The sequence below is a fragment of the Rhea pennata genome, chromosome 1, assembly GCF_028389875.1.
Source record: "Rhea pennata isolate bPtePen1 chromosome 1, bPtePen1.pri, whole genome shotgun sequence".
NCBI lineage: Eukaryota > Metazoa > Chordata > Aves > Rheiformes > Rheidae > Rhea > Rhea pennata.
The window spans coordinates 1,175,083-1,194,609 of record NC_084663.1 but is presented as its reverse complement, the minus strand read 5'-3'; the positions used below and the strand labels follow the sequence as shown (position 1 = coordinate 1,194,609).

The following is a 19,527-nucleotide window of genomic DNA, read 5'->3' as shown; positions in this document are numbered from 1 at the left end:
GGTGGATAAGGGGGGGGGCAGGCTGGGGCAGGGGGCCAGGGGGGACCATGGCTCTATCCCCGGGGCTGCAGTGGGGATGGCCCACGGGGACAGCGAGCGTTGGGTCAGGGCTGGGACAGGATGCATGTGTTGGACATAGCCCCGATGCCATGGTGACGGGCACAAGAACTGGGGCAACCCAGAGAAGCCCCCTGCTTTGAGGCCCCACGGTGTCCCGCGACCCCCTTCCCCTCGCCGTAGCCATTCGTTGGCGCCTCTGCAAGCTCTTCCTTTAATTACAATTGTTCGATGGCATTAATTATCGAAACTTGCCGTAGAGCGCACTCCACTGTAATTACGCTCAAATTAAATTAGCACGGCCCTATAATTAGCTCGCCAACAGCGAGGCGGCTTGCGGTGAGGGCTCCGCGAACGGCACCGCCCGCCCCGGGCTGCGCGGGGACCTCGCCGGCAGCAAGCCCCTCGTCAAGGCCATCGAAGTAATCAAGAGCGCAGCGGCTCCGGGGCCGCCGCCGAGCCGGGTGGCAGCATGGCACGCGGGGAAGCGGGCACGGAGACGTGCCTCCAGCACGGGAGTCCAGGGGGGCAGACGGACTGGGGGGTTGGGGTCTGGTGCTGGCCTCGGGGTTGAGGCTGGGCTTGGGTTGGGGTAAGGGTTGGGATCTGGGGTTGGGGTTGGGTCTGGAACTGGGGACAGGGTTGGGGGCCAAGTTTGAGGTCCAGGGTTGGAATGTGGATCTGGAGTCAGGGTTGGAGTCTGGGGTTGGGGACAGGGCTGGGCTCAGAGCTGAGGTTGGGTCTGGGATTGGGGTCCAGGGGTGGGATCTGGGGTTGGGGGCCAAGGTTGGAATGTGGCTCTGGAGTCCAGGCTGGGGCCTGGGGTTGGAGTCTGGGGTTGGGGACAGGGCTGGGGTCTGGAGCTGGGGTCTGGTGCTGGGCTGAGTGTTGAGGTCGGGTCTGGGATTGGGGTCCAGGGGTGGGATCTGGGGTTGGGGGCCAAGGTTGGAATGTGGCTCTGGAGTCCAGGCTGGGGCCTGGGGTTGGAGTCTGGGGTTGGGGACAGGGCTGGGCTCAGAGCTGAGGTCGGGTCTGGGATTGGGGTCCAGGGGTGGGATCTGGGGTTGGGGGCCAAGGTTGGAATGTGGCTCTGGAGGCCAGGCTGGGGCCTGGGGTTGGAGTCTGGGGTTGGGGACAGGGCTGGGGTCTGGAGCTGGGGTCTGGTGCTGGGCTGAGTGTTGAGGTCGGGTCTGGGATTGGGGTCCAGGGGTGGGATCTGGGGTTGGGGGCCAAGGTTGAGGTCCAGGGTTGGAATGTGGCTCTGGAGTCCGGGCTGGGGTCTGGGGTTGATGGTTGGAGCCAGGGTAGACGTTGGGGTTCGGGTTGGAGCCTGGAGCTGAACTCCGGGGTTGGGGTCTGGGAGCAGGTCAGGGCTGGGGCTGGCACCAGAGCTGGGGTTGGGGGTCAGACCTGGGGCACGGGGGCACCCGAGCTGGGGACCAGATGGGGTTCAGGGTCGAGGCGTGGGGCCGGGACCCTGCAAGGTGCCCTAGGCCATCCTGTGGGGGAACCGTCCTCCTAAGACCGCCCCCCCACCCCGGCGCTGCGGGGCCGGGGGGCTGCGGCCCCCGTGCAGGGGACCCCCCGGGTGCTGCGGCGCCCGCGGCAGGCACAGGCACAGCGCCACGCTTGACTACTTTTATTGGGCCTCCAAAGCTTTAAATACAGGCCAGGGCGGCGGCGGGGGCGGGCGAGGGGGGCCGGGACCCCCCCCCCCCCGGGCCACCCGCCCCCCCGCCGAGCCGAGCCCGGGGGTTGGGGGGGCCCCGAAGGCGCTGGGCCACTGCCAGCCCCCCCGCCCCGCCCCATCCGGGCCCGGGGACGGGGACAGGGGCGCGGGGGGCCGGGCGGGGGGGGGGCGTTAGTGCGGTGGCGGCGGGGGGGGGGGGGGGCACGGCCGGGCCCCGAAGCGTCCCTTAGCGGCTGTATCCGAACTCGTCCGCGTCGTCGGCGCGGAAGTCCCCGTAGCGCCACAGGTTCAGCTGCAGGAAAGGAGACGGGCTGGGGGCGCAGCCGGCGTCACCCCCCCGAGGCGGGGGCCGCAGCCAGCACCAGCCCCCCGCCCCCCGGAGATGGGGGGCTGCTGCCAGCATGGCCCCCCCCCCCGGAGACGGGGGGCTGCAGCCAGCAACGCCACTGGAGACAGGGGGCTGCAGCCAGCATTGCCCCCCCCAGAGATGGGGGGCCGCAGCCAGCACCAGACCCCCGCCCCCCTGGAGATGGGGGGCTGCAGCCAGCATGGCCCCCCTCCCCGGAGATGGGGGGGCTGCAGCCAGCATTGCCACTGGAGACGGGGGGCTGCAGCCAGCATGGCCCCCCCCCCAGAGATGGGGGGCCGCAGCCAGCACCAGCCCCCCGCACCCCCGGAGATGGGGGGCTGCAGCCAGCATGGCCCCCCTCCCCGGAGATGGGGGGGCTGCAGCCAGCATTGCCACTGGAGACGGGGGGCTGCAGCCAGCATGGCCCCCCCCGGAGACGGGGGGCTGCAGCCAGCATTGCCACTGGAGACGGGGGACTGCAGCCAGCATGGCCCCCCCCCAGAGATGGGGGGCTGCAGCCAGAATTGCCACTGGAGACGGGGGGCTGCAGCCAGCATGGCCCCCCCCCAGAGATGGGAGGCTGCAGCCAGCATGGCCCCCCACCCCCGAGATGGGGGGCTGCAGCCAGCATCGCCCTCCCCCGGAGATGGGGGGGCTGCAACACGGGCTGTGCACGCGGTCTCTAATCGGGGATGGGGCTGCAGCCAGCACCGCCCCGGGCGCGGGGGGGGCCGCGCTCCCCCCCCGCCCCTCCCGGCACCCCGAGGCGGCCGCCGCCGAGCCGGACTCACCCTGGCGCTCTTCGCCGTCTCCTGGGCGTTCAGGTACTCGGTGATCTGCGGGGCAGCGGCCGTCAGGCGCCCCGGCCCCTCCGCAGCGCCCTCGGGGCACCTCGGGGGGGCCCTTCTCTGGGGTCCCGGGGGTCCCCGGGGCGGGGGGGGGGGGGGCGAGGAGACCCTGCCGGGGTCCCGGCCGGCGGCACCTACCACCTTCTGGAACTGCTTCTCCTTGCGCACCTCCACCATGACCAGCCCCTCCTTGACCAGCCCCAGCCCCACGTCGCTCTTGGAGTCGGCGAACTGCAGGGTGACGTGGGGGCAGCCGGGCCCCACGTGCTCCACGTTGAGCAGGCACTGGGTGTTCTGGATGTCGCGCACCACGCTGTCCACCGCGTCCGCCCGCGCGTCCTCCTGCGGGCACGGCACGGCTCGAGGACGGTCCCCCCGGCGCCATCCCCGGCCCCATCCCCGGCCCCGGCCCTGTCCCCATCCCCGTCCCTGTCCCGATCCCCGTCCCGATCCCCATCCCCATCCCCGGCCCCATCCCCAGCCCCAGCCCCGTCCCCATCCCCGTCCCGATCTCCATCCCTGGCCCCATCCCCATCCCCGTCCTGATCCCCATCCCCGTCCTGATCCCCATCCCCATCCCCGACCCCATCCCCGGCGCCATCCCCATCCCCGGCCCCATCCCCGTCCCCGTCCCCATCCCTGTCCTGATCCCCATCCCCATCCCCGGCCCGATCCCCATCCCCGGCCCCATCCCCATCCCCATCCCCGACCCCATCCCCGGCGCCATCCCCATCCCCGGCCTCGGCGCCATCCCCATCCCTGTCCCCATCCCCGTCCCCGTCCCCATCCCTGTCCTGATCCCCATCCCCATCCCCGTCCCGATCCCCATCCCCATCCCAAACCCGACCCCATCCCCGGCGCCATCCCCGTCCCCGTCCCCATCCCCATCCCTGTCCCGATCCCCATCCTCATCCCGATCCCGATCCCGATCCCGATCCCCGTCCCCGTCCTGATCCCCATCCCCGTCCCCGTCCCCATCCCCGTCCCCGTCCTGATCCCCATCCCCGACCCCGTGCCCGTCCCCGTCCCCGTCCCGACCCCGATCCCCATCCCCGTCCCCATCCCCGTCCTGATCCCCATCCCCGGCCCCGTGCCTGCCCCGCACTTACGTCCTGGGGCACCTGGATGAAGGCGAACTTGTACTCGGTGGCCTGGGCGGGCAGGACGCGGGTGCTGAAGGCGGGCGGCAGGGCGCCGAGGCGCGCGGACGGCAGCGTCTCCTTCTGCGGGGGCGCGGAGGGGCTGCGGTGGCACCGCGGGACCCGGTGCGGGGTCGCGGTGCCGGCGGTGCCACGGTGCCGGCGGTGCCGACCCGGCCCCCCCCCAGCCGCTGCGCTCCCCGGCGCCCCGCACTCACGTTGCCGTAGTCGATGTAGAAGACGTGCACTTTGGCCGACGACTCCACCTTCTCCACCCGCGCCCGGTACCTGCAAGCGGCGCGCGGCAGCGATCGCAGCGATGCCCCGAGCGGCGCCGCCGGCAGAGCCGGAGCCGCGGCTCCCGCCCGCCCCCGGGGCCCGGCTCACCATTCTCCGTCCACGAACTTGGCGATGCAGTAGTCGCCGCGGCGCGGCACGTAGGAGCCCTCCACGGGCGGGTGCGCCGCGATCTCGCCCCGCATGTTCTCCATCAGCTTCTCCAGCTGGGAACCTGCGAAGCGCCCCGTGCCTGGCACCCGGGACCCGGCGCGCGCCCCTCGCCCACCCCGGAGGAGCCCGTGCCCTTAACGGGCAGCGCTCGCAGCCCCCGGCGGGGAGGGAGCTGTGCACCCCCCCTGCAGATTGCCTTTTAATTAAGCCAGCCTAATTAAAGTGCTGGTGGGGGCAGGGAGAGGCTGCAGGGTTGGGCAGGTTGCAGCGATGGGGCGGTCAGGGAGCCGCGCTGCAAGGCGAGGGGCAGAGCTGGGGAGCAGCACGGTGCAGCACCATGCAGTGCTGTGCAGCGCCATGCAGCACCGTGTAGCACCATGCAGCACTGTGCAGTGCCATGCCGCGCCGTGCAGCACTGTAGCACCATGCAGCACTGTGCAGTGCCGTGCAGTGCTGTGCAGCGCCATGCAGCACCGTGTAGCACCGTGCAGCACTGTGCAGTGCCATGCCGCGCCGTGCAGCACTGTAGCACCATGCAGCACTGTGCAGTGCCATGCAGTGCTGTGCAGTGCCATGCAGCACCGTGTAGCACCGTGCAGCACTGTGCAGTGCCGTGCAGTGCTGTGCAGCACCACGTAGCACCGTGCAGCACTGTGCAGCACCATGCAGTGCTGTGCAGCGCCGTGCGCCCGACCTGGCCCCTTACCCGTCTCCACGTCCTGCACGTAGAAGTGCAGGTCATCCGTGATCTCCGTGACAAAGACGGGCTTGTAGTTGGCCGTGCGCTCCTTCTCCTCCAGCACCGGCACCACCTCTTCCACCGGCGCCTCCTCGTAGTGGGACCAGACCTGCGGGGCGGGGGAGAGGCGGGCTCGCGGCGCGGCCGGGCGCCCAGGCAGCGGAGCCGGGTGCCCGGCCGGCGCGCGGGGACACGTCGCGGCGCCGGCCCCCGCTCTCACCTTCTCCTTCTTCTGCTTGGCGGCCTCCTCGGCGGCGAGCAGCGACTTGTAGTAGGGGCTGCGCTCGGCGGTGAAGTGCACCTTGGAGAGGGCGTGCTCCACCAGGGCCACCGAGAGGTTGACGCCGTCGATGTGCAGCCAGCCGATGAAGTTGCCGGCTTTGTCCATGCTCTCCACTTCCACCTCCACCTGCGGGCGTGGGGCGGAGGAGCCCTCAGCCTGGCCCCGCTCCCCGCTGGGAGGAACCGGCCCGAGACCCGGCACCACGCCGCCGCAAACGGCCGGCGGGCGGCCACCTAGCTCCCGCGCGGCGTTAATTAATGGGTGCAATTAGCAGTGGGAGAGAGTGGCCTTGGGGTGACGCACGAGCTGGCTGGCCGTGCTGGGGACCTGGCATGGGGCAAGGGCAGGGCGGGGAGAAGCAGGGTGCAAGGGTGCACGGGACATGAGGAGGAGCATGCAAGGGGCAAGGGCAGGGTGCAAGGGGCAAGGGCAGGGTGCACGGGACACGAGGAGGAGCATGCAAGGGGCAAGGGCAGGGTTCAAGGGGCAAGGGCAGGGTGCACGGGACATGAGGAGGAGCATGCAAGGGGCAAGGGCAGGGTGCAAGGGGCAAGGGCAAGGTGCACAGGACATGAGGAGCATGCAAGGGGCAAGGGTAGGGTGCACGGGACATGAGGAGGAGCATGCAAGGGGCAAGGGCAGGGTGCAAGGGGCAAGGGCAGGGTGCACGGGACACGAGGAGGAGCATGCAAGGGGCAAGGAAGGGTGCAAGGGGCAAGGGCAGGGTGCACGGGACATGAGGAGGAGCATGCAAGGGGCAAGGGCAGGGTGCAAGGGGCAAGGGCAGGGTGCACGGGACACAAGGAGGAGCATGCAAGGGGCAAGGGCAGGGTGCAAGGGGCAAGGGCAGGGTGCACAGGACATGAGGAGGAGCATGCAAGGGGCAATCGCACAGCTGGCAGTGAGCGCCACAGTCCCCAGGCACCCTGCCGCCTTGCCGGGTGGCTCCGCAGGGCCGCGGGGCGAGGGGCAGCCCCGCAGCGCCCTACGCTGCTGTCGGGCTGAGCAGGAGCCCTGCGAGGGCCCTTCCCGGGCGCCGCTGGGGACCAGCGCCTGCGGCAGGCTGTGGCACTTGCCGCATGTTCGGCCCCGACGGTGCACCTCGCTGTCTGCTCCTGGCAGCTCCCAGCCTCGCTGCTTTTTAATTTGCTTTTACGCATAGAAGTAGCCCCCCACCCCCACCCCGGCACGGCGTTTGGAAGCGGCACGCTGCGAGCAGCGCGGGGTTTGCAGGCAGCAGGCACGCGGGCCGGGAACAGATGGTGCCTCGCGCGCTCTGGATGGGGCTGGCGCGCTGACGTGCGCGGCGCCGCTCCCAGGAAGCCGTTTAGAAGCAGCAAATTGCTCCTCGCAGCGCCGCGCAGGTGCCCCCGCCGCGGCTCCCTGCCATACTGGGGGCACTTCGGGCACCTCGCCGGCCCTGCTGCAGCGGGGGCCCGGCGCTCCCCTCGTTTGCAACGCGGAGCTTTCCCGGAGCGGAGCACCGCGCACCCTGTGCCAGGCGCCGAGCAGGACTGCAGCGTCCAGCAACCCAGCGGATCCCCTCGCTGGGATCTGGGCAGCAGGATCCTGTGGCTCCCCTCCCCTCCTGGGCCAGGTCTGCTTCCCGCACCCAGGCCAGGTGAGTGTGGGCCTGCCCTGCACTCGGCAGCGCAGCTGGAAAAGGGTCTCAGCACCCGCCATGGCACAAGCACAGCAGCCCTCGCAGCGTGAGCCGGAGAACATCCCCGGTGTGAGCGTGCTGGCCTCCACGGCGTGAGCCCGTGAGCTGCTGCAGTGCGAGCACGCTGGCCTCCAGAGCACGAGCATCCGGGCCTCCACGGTGCAAGCGTGCTGGCCTCTGCAGTGCAAGCGTGCGGGCCACTGCAGTGCAGATGTGCTGGCCTCTGCAGTGCAAATGTGCTGGCCTCTGCAGTGCAAACGTGCTAGCCTCTGCAGTGCAGATGTGCTGGTCTCTGCAGTGCAAGCGTGCTGGCCTCCCTGGTGCAAGCACGGGGGCCTCTGCAGCACAGACCATGGACATCTGCAGTGCAAGCAGATGGGCGTCCGCAGGGCGAGCTTGCTGGCCTCCCCAGCGTGAGCACAAGGGCCCCCGCAGTGCAAGCACCGGGGTCACTGCAGCGCTCGGGTGCTGACCGAGCGCACCGGCCTTTGCAGCGTGCGCGCGCTGGCTGCTGCAGCGTGTGTGCACGGGTCTCTGCAGCGCGAGCACGTGCATCGCTGCAGCGCTCGGGTGCTGACCTAGCGCACCGGCTGCCGTGCACGGAGCCTCACAGGGAGGCGCGGGGCAGGGAAGGAGACCGAATCAGAGGCTCCAGAGAGGGAGGCGATAAACCCAGCTCCGGGGCGGCACCGTGCAAGGTTTGGCCGCGATACGCAAAGCAAAACCCAGGCGAGCCGTGGGCCACGTGCGTGCCGCACCTCCCGCCTCCACGCCACGTGTGCCGGCACCAGCTGGCTGCGGGATCCACAGCCGGAAAATGCCAGCGCGCAGCCGAGCTGCTCCCCAGGCGCAGAACCCCCCTCGTGGCACGCGGCCGCCCCGGCGGTGCCGGCGCCAGCGCCGGTTCCCACGGCCGGCCGGGGAGCCGGGGCGGCTCCGCGCGGCTCGGCGCTGCAGCGGGCTGCGGCGCAGCAGCTCCCAGCTCGCGTCCCCAGGAGCACGGGGCGTGAGGACGGGGTGGCACCCGCCGCACGGCGCGAGGAGCCCAGCCCCCAGGCACGCGGCCGCCCGGAGCCGCAGCCGGCCCGCAGGGAGGGGAGCTTTGCCTGCGAGATGGCAGCTGTTCCTGTGAGCAATCCCACAGCTTCTGCCTGCCAAGCAAAAGGACAAATCCTCAATCCCCATCCTAACCGAGCCTGAGAAATGCCACTGCTGCGCACACTGAAATGCCACCGAGAGAGCAAGAAAACCAGCACATGCAAAGCAGCGAGAGGGAGCCAGCATGTGCAAAGCAGTGCGATCAGCGCCGTGGGAGCAAAATGGCATGTGCGAGCCAGCGAGAGCAAGCCAAAGCGTGAAAAATCTGAGAGCAAACCAGAGTGCACAACCAGCGTGAGCAAACTGGAGCACCCAAAGCAGTGTGTGCAAACCAGCGAGAGCAAAACAGGTCGTGCAAACCAGCGTATACAAACCCGAGCACCCAAACCAGTGCGTGCAAACCAGAGCACCCAGACCAGTGTGTGCAAACCAGAGCACCCGAATCAGAGCACCCAAACTAGTGTGTGCAAACCACAACACACCAACCAGTGTGTGCAAACCAGAGCACCCAAAGCAGAGCACCCAAACTAGTGTGTGCAAACCACAACACACAAACCAGTGCGTGCAAACCAGAGCACCCAAAGCAGAGCACCCAAACCAGTGCGTGCAAACCAGAGCACCCAGACCAGTGTGTGCAAACCAGAGCACCCGAATCAGAGCACCCAAACCAGTGTGTGCAAACCACAACACACAAACCCATGTGTGCAAACCAGAGCACCCAGACCAGTGTGTGCAAACCAGAGCACCCGAATCAGAGCACCCAAACTAGTGTGTGCAAACCACAACACACAAACCCATGTGTGCAAACCAGAGCACCCAGACCAGTGTGTGCAAACCAGAGCACCCGAATCAGAGCACCCAAACTAGTGTGTGCAAACCACAACACACAAACCAGTGCGTGCAAACCAGAGCACCCAAAGCAGAGCACCCAAACCAGTGCGTGCAAACCAGAGAACCCAGACCAGTGTGTGCAAACCAGAGCACCCGAATCAGAGCACCCAAACCAGTGTGTGCAAACCACAACACACAAACCCATGTGTGCAAACCAGAGCACCCAGACCAGTGTGTGCAAACCAGAGCACCCGAATCAGAGCACCCAAACTAGTGTGTGCAAACCACAACACAAACCCATGTGTGCAAACCAGAGCACCCGAATCAGAGCACCCAAACTAGTGTGTGCAAACCACAACACACAAACCCATGTGTGCAAACCAGAGCACCCGAATCAGAGCACCCAAACCAGTGTGTGCAAACCACAACACACAAACCCATGTGTGCAAACCAGAGCACCCAGACCAGTGTGTGCAAACCAGAGCACCCGAATCAGAGCACCCAAACCAGTGTGTGCAAACCACAACACAAACCCATGTGTGCAAACCAGAGCACCCGAATCAGAGCACCCAAACTAGTGTGTGCAAACCACAACACACAAACCCATGTGTGCAAACCAGAGCACCCGAATCAGAGCACCCAAACTAGTGTGTGCAAACCACAACACACAAACCCATGTGTGCAAACCAGAGCACCCGAATCAGAGCACCCAAACCAGTGTGTGCAAACCACAACACACAAACCCATGTGTGCAAACCAGAGCACCCAGACCAGTGTGTGCAAACCAGAGCACCCGAATCAGAGCACCCAAACCAGTGTGTGCAAACCACAACACAAACCCATGTGTGCAAACCAGAGCACCCGAATCAGAGCACCCAAACTAGTGTGTGCAAACCACAACACACAAACCCATGTGTGCAAACCAGAGCACCCGAATCAGAGCACCCAAACTAGTGTGTGCAAACCACAACACACAAACCCGTGGGTGCAAACCAGAGCACCCAAATCAGAGCACCCAAACCAGTGCGTGCAAACCAGAGCACCCAGACCAGTGTGTGCAAACCACAACACACAAACCAGTGTGTGCAAACCAGAGCATCCAAACCAGAGCACCCAGACCAGTGTGTGCAAACCAGAGCACCCGAATCAGAGCACCCAAAGCAGTGTGTGCAAACCACAACACACAAACCCGTGTGTGCAAACCAGAGCATCCAAACCAGAGCACCCAGACCAGTGTGTGCAAGCCAGAGCACCCAGACCAGTGTGTGCAAACCAGAGCACCCGAATCAGAGCACCCAAAGCAGTGTGTGCAAACCACAACACACAAACCAGTGTGTGCAAACCAGAGCATCCAAACCAGAGCACCCAGACCAGTGTGTGCAAGCCAGAGCACCCAGACCAGCGCACCAAACCAGCCACCTCTGCCCCCCGAAACGAGCGCCCCAGCTCAGGGCTCGCGGCCCGGCCAGGGCTGCCGGCGGCGGTGCAGCCCGAACTCTTCCCTCAGCGCTGCGCGGCCAGGGACAAGCTGCAGCCCTGCGCTCCCGTGCACCGAGCATACGTTTCAGCAGGGTTTCTGGGGCCAAGGGGTTATTTCCGCTGCTTGCCCCTCGGCTGGCGGAGGTCGGACGGGAGCAGCTGGGGCACGGCGCAGCAACCGGCGCCCCCGGTGCGCCGCAGGGTGCTGCGGGGCTGCTCCGAGCCGCCTCTCGCCGAGCCGGGGCGGGCGGGGGGCCCCGCCGCGGCGCCCAGCGGGCGCGGGGACAGCGCTCGCCCGTCCCCGGGACGGTCCCCGACACCGGCGCCCGTCCCCGGAGCTCCCGGCCGCCGGCGCAGCGCGTTCGGCCTCATTAATCCCGCCCGGAAGCCGCGGCACCCGCCGCCGCTGGAAAAGCCCCTAATGCAGCGAGACACATCGCATTAATATATTAGCAGGAGCAAATTGCCGAGGCGGCGGCGGCCTCTTATCGACTCTCCTCCGGAATCATCGTTAATGCGAGCTCATTAACAACGCAGCGCACGGGGCTGCCCGGGACCACGACACGGGGACAGAGGCCCCCGGGGCTGGGAAACACCGTGGGGGGCTGCCGGCCCCAGGGGTGCGAGCCCCTCTGTGCGCAGTGCTAGCCGTGACCCTGTGCAGTGTGAGCCCCTCTGTGCGCAGTGCTAGCCGTGACCCCGTGCAGTGTGAGCCCCTCTGCACGCAGTGCTAGCCGTGACCCTGTGCAATGCGAGCGATGACCCCATGCAGTGCGAGCCCCTCTGCGTGCAGCGCTAGCCGTGACCCCGTGCAGTGTGAGCCCCTCTGTGCGCAGTGCTAGCCGTGACCCTGTGCAGTGTGAGCCCCTCTGCACGCAGTGCTAGCCGTGACCCCGTGCAGTGTGAGCCCCTCTGCACGCAGTGCTAGCCGTGACCCCGTGCAGTGTGAGCCCCTCTGTGCGCAGTGCTAGCCGTGACCCTGTGCAATGCGAGCGATGACCCCATGCAGTGCGAGCCCCTCTGCGTGCAGCGCTAGCCGTGACCCCGTGCAGTGTGAGCCCCTCTGCGTGCAGCGCTAGCCGTGACCCCGTGCAGTGTGAGCCCCTCTGCGTGCAGTGCTAGCCGTGACCCTGTGCAGTGCTAGCCATGACCCCGTGCAGTGTGAGCCCCTGCGTGCAGCGCTAGCCGTGACCCTGTGCAGTGCTAGCCATGACCCTGTGCAGTGTGAGCCCCTCTGCGTGCAGTGCTAGCCGTGACCCCGTGCAGTGCGAGCCCCTGCGTGCAGTGCTAGCCGTGACCCCGTGCAGTGTGGGCCCCTCTGCGTGCAGTGCTAGCCGTGACCCCGTGCAATGCGAGCCCCTCTGCGTGCAGCGCTAGCCGTGACCCCATGCAGTGCGAGCCCCTCTGCATGCAGTGCTAGCCGTGACCCCATGCAGTGCGAGCCCCTCTGCATGCAGTGCCAGCCGTGACCCCGTGCAGTGTGAGCCCCTCTGTGTGCAGTGCTAGCCATGACCCTGTGCAGTGCAATAGCACTGCATGCAGTGCTATCCCGTGCCCTGTGCAGTGCTCCCACCACGCAGTGCTGTCCCGTGCCCTGTGCAGTGCTCCCCCCACGCAGTGCTATCCCCTGCGTGCACGGTGCTACCCCCTTCCCACAGGGCGCTAACCCCCACCCGCGCAGTGCTAACCCCGTGGGTCACGTGCTGCCCCCCGGCATGCAGTGATAAACCCCTCCGTGAGCAGTGCAACCCCCACCCCGGCACGCCCGCCCCACGCAGTGCCGCCCTTCCACCCCCCCCCAGCACGCCGGCCCCACACGGTGCCGTCCTCCCACGTGCATGGGGCCGCCCCATGCATAGCACCCTCCGCCCTGCTCCCATGCACAGCTCCCAGTGCCCAGCACCCTCCGTCCTGCTCCCATGCGCAGCTCCCGGCACCCAGCACCCTCCGTCCCGCTCCCGATGCAGCTCCTGCACCCAGCACCCTCCATCCTGCTCCCGTGCACAGCTCCTGGCACCCAGCACCCTCCATCCCGCTCCCATGCGCAGCTCCCGGCACCCAGCACCCTCCGTCCCGCTCCCAATGCAGCTCCTGGCACCCAGCATCCTCCGTCCTGCTCCCATGCACAGCTCCTGGCACCCAGCACCCTCCGTCCCGCTCTCAATGCAGCTCCCGGCACCCAGCACCCTTCGTCCCGCTCTCAATGCAGCTCCTGGCACCCAGCACCCTCTGTCCTGCTCCCGTGCACAGCTCCTGGCACCCAGCACCCTCCGTCCCGCTCTCAATGCAGCTCCCGGCACCCAGCACCCTCCATCCCACTCCCAATGCAGCTCCTGGCACCCAGCACCCTCCGTCCCGCTCCCAATGCAGCTCCCAGCACCCAGCACCCTCCGTCCCGCTCCCATGCGCAGCTCCCGGCACCCAGCACCCTCCATCCCACTCCCAATGCAGCTCCCGGCACCCAGCACCCTCCGTCCCGCTCCCAATGCAGCTCTTGGCACCCAGCACCCTCCGTCCCGCTCCCATGCGCAGCTCCCGGCACCCAGCACCCTCCGTCCCGCTCCCGTGCAGCTCCTGGCGCCCAGCACCCTCCGTCCCGCTCCCGCGCAGCTCCCGGCCTCGCAGCCATCGCTGCCGCGGGATTTATCACTGCTCGGAGGAGGAAGTTGCAGTGCCGTGACCGCGGCGCGGGCGCCGGCCTCGCAGCCATCCATCCTCCCGGCCGCCCGCGGCAGCGCGTATCCATCTTCCTAACGCAGCGCTGAAGCAAGCCCGGAGCCTCGGCGCCGCGGGGAGCACCGGGGGCGGCGGTGAGCGTGGGGGCGCCCGGAGCCCCCGGGGTGCACCGGGATGCGGAAATGCGCCCTGCTCTGCCGGGCCAGCGCTCGCCTGGTGCCCCGGCACTCCCGGTGCACCCCAGCACTCCCAGTGCACCCCAGGGTTCCCAGTGCACCCCGGCACTCCCAGTGCACCCCCAGGGCTCCCAGGCCCCCCTGCACTCCCAGTGCCCCCCCCACCACTCCCAGTGCATCCCAGGGCTCCCAGTGCACCCCCAGGGCTCCCAGGGCCCCCCTGCACTCCCAGTGCACCCCAGGGCTCCCAGTGCACCCCGGCACTCCCAGTGCACCCCCAGGGCTCCCAGGGCCCCCCCTGCACTCCCAGTGCCCTCCCCAGCACTCCCAGTGCACCCCAGGGCTCCCAGTGCACCCCAGCGCTCCCAGTGCACCCCCAGGGCTCCCAGGGCCCCCCTGCACTCCCAGTGCACCCCGGCACTCCCAGTGCACCCCCAGGGCTCCCAGGGCCCCCCTGCACTCCCAGTGCACCCCAGGGCTCCCGGTGCCTGCCAGCACTCCCAGTGGCCCCCGGCGCTCCCAGTGTACCTGAGCACTCCCAGTGTCCCCCAGTGCTCCTGGTGCCTCCCTGCACTCCCAGTGCACCCCAGTGCTCCCAGTGCACCCCAGCACTCCCAGTGCCCCCTGGTGCTCCCAGTGTACCTGAGCACTCCCAGTGCCCCCCGGCGCTTCTGGTGCTCCCCTGCACTCCCAGTGCACCCCAGCGCTCCCAGTGCCCCCAGTGCACCCCAGCACTCCCACTGCCACCGGCGCTCCCAGTGTCCCCAGTATTCCCAGTGCACCCCAGTGCCCCCCAGTGCTCCCAGCGTGCCCCAGCGGAGCTGCAGATGGGACGGAGCACAGGCACAGCACGGGGCTGCAAACGGCGCCCCGGGGCTGCCGCGGCCCCCGCGCTCCCGCAGTGATTTACGGCGTGATGGAGAGCCGGCACGGCCGCGGGCCAGCGGGGCCGGCGCTAAATCACCGCCGCCGCGAGGAACGGCGCCGTGATTTACAGCCGGAGCATTGCCGGAGGCGCACACCGGGCCGGCCCCCCCGCCGCCGGCCCACCACCGCCTCGGCCCCCCCGGTGCCGAGCCAAGCAGCTCGGCCAGGAGCGTGGCCCCCGTCCGCCCGTCCCTGCTGGCCCCGGCACCGCCTGTGCCCGCCCGGGCCGGGCACCGACCCTGTTACAGCCCTGAGAGCCGGCAGCTGTCGCTGCCCTGGCGGCGGGATGCGGTGGGATGTAGTGGGATGCAGCGGGATGTGTGGGGATGCAGCGGGATGCAGCAGGATGCAGTAGGATGCAGTGGGATGTGGCGGGATGCAGCGGGATGCAGCGGGATGTGGTGGGATGCAGCAGGATGAAGCGAGATTCAGCAGGATGCAGCGGGATGCAGTGAGATGCAGTAGGATGCAGCGAGATGTAGCGAGATGCAGCGGGATGCAGTGGGATGTGGCAGGATGCAGCGAGATGCAGTAGGATGCGGCGGGATGCAGCAAGATGCGGTGAGATGCAGCAGGATGCAGCGGGATGTGGCAGGATGTGGTGAGATGCAGTAGGATGCAGCGGGATGTGGTGGGATGCAGTGAGACACGGGGGGACGCAGCAGGACGCAGCGGGACGCAGCCCCCGCGGTGCATCCCTCGGCCCGGCCGCTCTTGCACAGCCCCGTCGCGCGGCAGCACCGTTAATGTACCGACGGCGCTGGGCAATCGCCGTTAATCCAGCAACCGGCAGTTACAGCCGCAGCACACAAGTGGATTTGCCAAACCAGGCGCCTTGCAAATCGAAAGGCGTCGGCCGCCTTCCGGCGCTAGGGGAGCCGGGGTGCGCCGGCGAGCGGGGCGCGGGGCTGTGGGGACCCCCGGCCCCGGCGGCACCTCGCTCCGCGGCGCCTCGGCAGCTCCCGGAGTTATTCGGTGCAGAGGGTAATCCCGGCTACGGCGGGAGCTCGGGCAGTGCGAGAGACACCAAAAAACTGGCGTCCAGCCGGGGGAAGCGGTTTTGCACCACGCACCGCTGCCGGCTGCCCGCACCGGGCAAGGAGACGGCTCGGGGGGAGGAGGTGGAGCCGGCAGCGCTGGCAGGGACCGAGCTCGGAGCGGTCCCAGGGCCCGAGTCGCGGGCCGGGAGCAGCCATAAATTTGTCCGACTCTTAATAAGATGAAGTAACGGCTCCTACTGCCCCTACTTCCCCCAGGCCGGGCGTCGCACGCACCCCCAGGCCAGGCATCGCACCCACCTCCAGACCAGGGCATCACACCCACCTCCAGACTGGGCATCGCACCCACCACCAGACCAGGGCATCGCACCCACCACCAGACTGGGTGTTGCACCCACCTCCAGGCTGGGGATCACCTCCAGACCAGGCATCGCACCCACCTCCAGACCGGGCATCGCACCCACCTCCAGACTAGGCATCACACCCACCTCCAGACCAAGGCATCGCACCCACCTCCAGCACAGGGCATCGCACCCAACTCCAGACCAGGGCATTGCACCCACCTCCAGACCGGGCATCGCACCCACCACCAGACTGGGCATCGCATCCACCTCCTGACTGGGCATTGCACCCACCTCGAGACCAGGCATCACATCCACCTCCAGACCGGGCATCACATCCACCTCCAGACCAGGGCATCGCACCCACCTCCAGACTGGGCATCACCCACCTCCAGACTGGGCATCATACCCACCTCCAGACTGGGCATCGCACCCACCTCCAGGCCGGGCGTCGCACCCACCTCCTGACTGGGCATCACACCCACCACCAGACTGGGCATCGCACCCACCTCGAGACCAGGCATCACATCCACCTCCAGACCGGGCATCACACCCATCTCCAGACTGGGCATCGTACCCACCTCCAGACTGGGCATCGCACCCACCACCAGACTGGGCATCGCACCCACCTCCTGACTGGGCATCGCACCCACCTTGAGACCAGGCACCCACCTCGAGACCAGGCATCACATCCACCTCCAGACCGGGCATCACACCCATCTCCAGACCGGGCGTCGCACCCACCACCAGACTGGGCATCGCACCCACCTCCAGACTGGGCATTGCACCCACCACCAGACTGGGTATCGCACCCACCTCCAGACTGGGCACCGCACCCACCATCAGACAAGGGCATCACACCCACCTCCAGCCGGGGCATCGCACCCCCAGCCTGGCCGTTGCCCCACTCCAGTAGGGCCCCAGGACGTCCCCGAGCAGGACGCTGTGGCTCGGTGGGCGCGCTGCGCACTGTGCTCAGCCCCCATGGCGGGACAGCCGGGTCCGTCCGCCCGCAGCGCCGCCTCCAGCTCCCGCCCGACCTGCTGCCCGCCTCTGCTCTGCCCCGCGCCGCTGGCGTCTGCACGGGCAGCGGCGCGCCGCGGGAAGGGACCCAGTCGCTCCGGGAGCTCGCTGAGCGTGCAGCGCGGCCCGGCGCCTGCCTGCCCCGCTCCAGCCCCCATCGCGCCCCTCCGCCGGGGCCCGAGGCTTGCCCCAGAGGGCTCGGCCCCGGGTTTTCCGCTTGCTGACGGAGCCGGGTTGGGAGAACCTCCGAGGGTCGGCACAGCGGCGGCCGGAGGGAGACCTCCCGCGGCACGGCGATGGGGGCCCAACCGCGATTCCCACTGGGATCTCCTGGCTCTCGGGAAGCGGCAGTGGGATGCAAAAGCCGGCGGCAGCAGCGGCACAGCGGGCCGGCCGCCGGGCTGCAGGCCCTGCAGGTGCCCCGGCCGGCGCATGGCCTGCAGCAGCTGCAGCGCCGCCACCACCACCGCCGTCACCGCGCGGCTGCATTTCCATCTAGCGGCAGCCCGGCAGAAGGGCAGCAGCGCGCGGCCAGGCCGGCCCCTCGCCGGCGGCTGCTCAGCGCTGTCCCCCGCAGCGGGCCACCTCCGGGAACGCCACCGGCGCGGCATCGCTCCCTCCGGCTCCAGGGGCTCGGGCAAAGCGAGCCCTGCCGGGCGGCCCGGCCGGCGGCGCGGGAGCTGCCTCCTTGCTCTGCGGAGGCTCACCGCTGCCTCCGCCGGCCCCCGGCTCCGGCGGGGGGGATTTGGGACGGAGAGGCTGACGCAGAGCGGGAGATGGATGGGCCCTCGTGCTGCTTTACAGGTGCCACGCTGCGGTAATCTAATTACGCCACCGTAGCCTTCCGCCTTGTTAATTGTGTTTGGCTCCATCGACGTTCCCAGGACTCGGATCTGTTTTCCCATCCCGAATCTCATCAATCGTTTCATAACCTCTCCCCGCCGCTTCCAAAAGCCTGGCATCACCCCTCTTCCCCCCGAAGGCTCGTGCTGCCGGCAAAGCGCCGGCCAGGGTGCCTGCACGGCCGCGGCCGGCTTACCCGGCTGGCTCCCGGCCCGTTCCAGCGGATGCCGGAGAATCCGCACGGGATTCGGGATTCGGGGGGTAACTTCCCCTCCTCAGGATCGGAGCTCGGGGCTTTTGCCACCTCTGCCTGCCTTTTCCCTCCCGCGCATGTCCCAAGCGCGGCTCCGAGCCCTTCCCGCGGCACTGCCCCGGTTCTGAGGCCGTTTCTCGGCCTGGGGAGCCTCGTTGGAGCCCGTGGGGACACATCCTGCCCGGTGCTGAGCCCCCCCCCCGCTCCGGTGCCAGGACCGGCCCCGGCCATGCTGCTGAAGCCCTGTGTGTCCCTGCTCCGAGGGGCTGCTTCCAGGAGCCCCCACCCTCGGCCAAATGCCAGGAGCTCTTCCCGGGAGAGCAGCAGCCCCTTTTCCCCCAGCGGAAACAGCTCTGCCGAGGAAAGGGCTCAACGTTTCCCCGCGGAGGGAAAACCACCATCTCCCCCGGAGCGCTCTCCCCCCTCCTGGCCTCCCGCTCCCCGTTTTAATTAAAACGCTGGCGGAAACCTCCCCAGCGTGCAGCCCAGCGGCAGGCGCCCGGCCCGGGGTATCGCAGCGGCAACGGTTAAAATTTTAGAGAAGCTGCAAGCGACTGAAGCAGGGTCTTAAAATAGAGAGCGTGGGAAAGCCTGGAGCAGCGCGCCGGCTCCCGCGCACGCAGCCGGCCCGGGCCCCGGGCCCCGGGCAGCGCCGGCCTCTCCCGGGCGTCTCGGCCCGGCCCGGCCCGGCCCGGCCCGGCCCGGCCCGGCTCGGGGGCCCGCCGGCGGCGCGCGGGCGGGCGGTGGGGGGGTGGGGGCAGCAGCGCCGTGCCGCGGGACCCTGCCCAGCCGAGCGTTGCCCCCCGTCACCTTACAGCCGCCGAGCCGCTCCGTTTGCACCGCGCCGCCTCCGTCTGTCCATCCGTCCGTCCGTCCCGGCCCCGCGGCCAGGGCTCTGCCCTCCTCTGGGGGGCCACGAGTGGGGCAGCCGGCGGGGGGGTGGGGGGGGACGCCAGGCAGGAGGAGGAGGAGGAGGAAGGCGCCGGCGACCCGCGGCGCCCGCCGCAGCCCGTCCCGCTGCCATCCCGCATCTTCCTCAAAGCGGCGCGGGCCAAAAATAGCCGCTCGCGCGGCACCGGCGCCCGGCGAGCCGCGGCCCGCGGCCACTTGCCCCTGCGCTCGCGGGGCTCGGCGGGGGGAAGCGGAGCGGGCCGGGAGCAGCTCGTGGGGGCTCGGCACGGCGCCGGGCCCCGGCGGCCATGCGTCAGCAGCCCGTCCGCGCTCCCGCTCAAGGACAAAAGGATGCGCGAGCCGCCGGCGCGCCGGGCGCCCGCCGCCGCCGCCGCCGCCGCCCGGCCGCCGCCGCCCGCTAGCGGGGCCCCCCGCCGCCGCGCCCCGCGCCCCGCCGCCGCCGCCGCCCGGCCGCCGCCCGCTAGCGGGGCCCCCCGCCGCCGCGCCCCGCGCCCCGCCGCCGCCGCCGGGCTCCGGGCCGCGGGGCCGCCGCGCTCCGGGCCGCGAGCCCCCGCGCCGCCTCTCCACCCGCGCACCCCATTTTAACCCCCCCCCCCCACCACCACCCCGTTATTTTTAACCCCCCCTCCCCTTCCCCTTCCCGCCCCGCTCCCCCCCCCCACCCCCTTCCCGCCCCCCGCCCCGGCGGGGCTCCCGCAGCGGGCGGGGAGGGAGCGGCGGAGGGCGGCGCTCGCCCGCCCGCGATGGAGCGG

The 19,527-nt window shown here is 69.3% G+C and overlaps 1 protein-coding gene across 1 annotated transcript in view; it reads right to left on the bottom strand.

Annotated features, from left to right (window-relative positions):
• Positions 1–1,679: 1,679 nt before the first annotated feature.
• The window catches only part of SND1 (staphylococcal nuclease and tudor domain containing 1), a 105,038-nt gene continuing 87,190 nt past the window's right edge, over positions 1,680–19,527 (bottom strand). Inside the window, exons 17-24 of the mRNA XM_062579497.1 lie at positions 5,493–5,681; positions 5,240–5,381; positions 4,471–4,594; positions 4,302–4,371; positions 4,054–4,167; positions 3,083–3,286; positions 2,888–2,932; positions 1,680–2,039 (exon numbers count right to left, since the gene is read on the bottom strand). Coding sequence (XP_062435481.1) covers positions 1,974–2,039; positions 2,888–2,932; positions 3,083–3,286; positions 4,054–4,167; positions 4,302–4,371; positions 4,471–4,594; positions 5,240–5,381; positions 5,493–5,681 — 954 coding nt within the window. The 3' untranslated portion in view covers positions 1,680–1,973. The remainder of the gene's footprint in view (positions 2,040–2,887; positions 2,933–3,082; positions 3,287–4,053; positions 4,168–4,301; positions 4,372–4,470; positions 4,595–5,239; positions 5,382–5,492; positions 5,682–19,527) is intronic.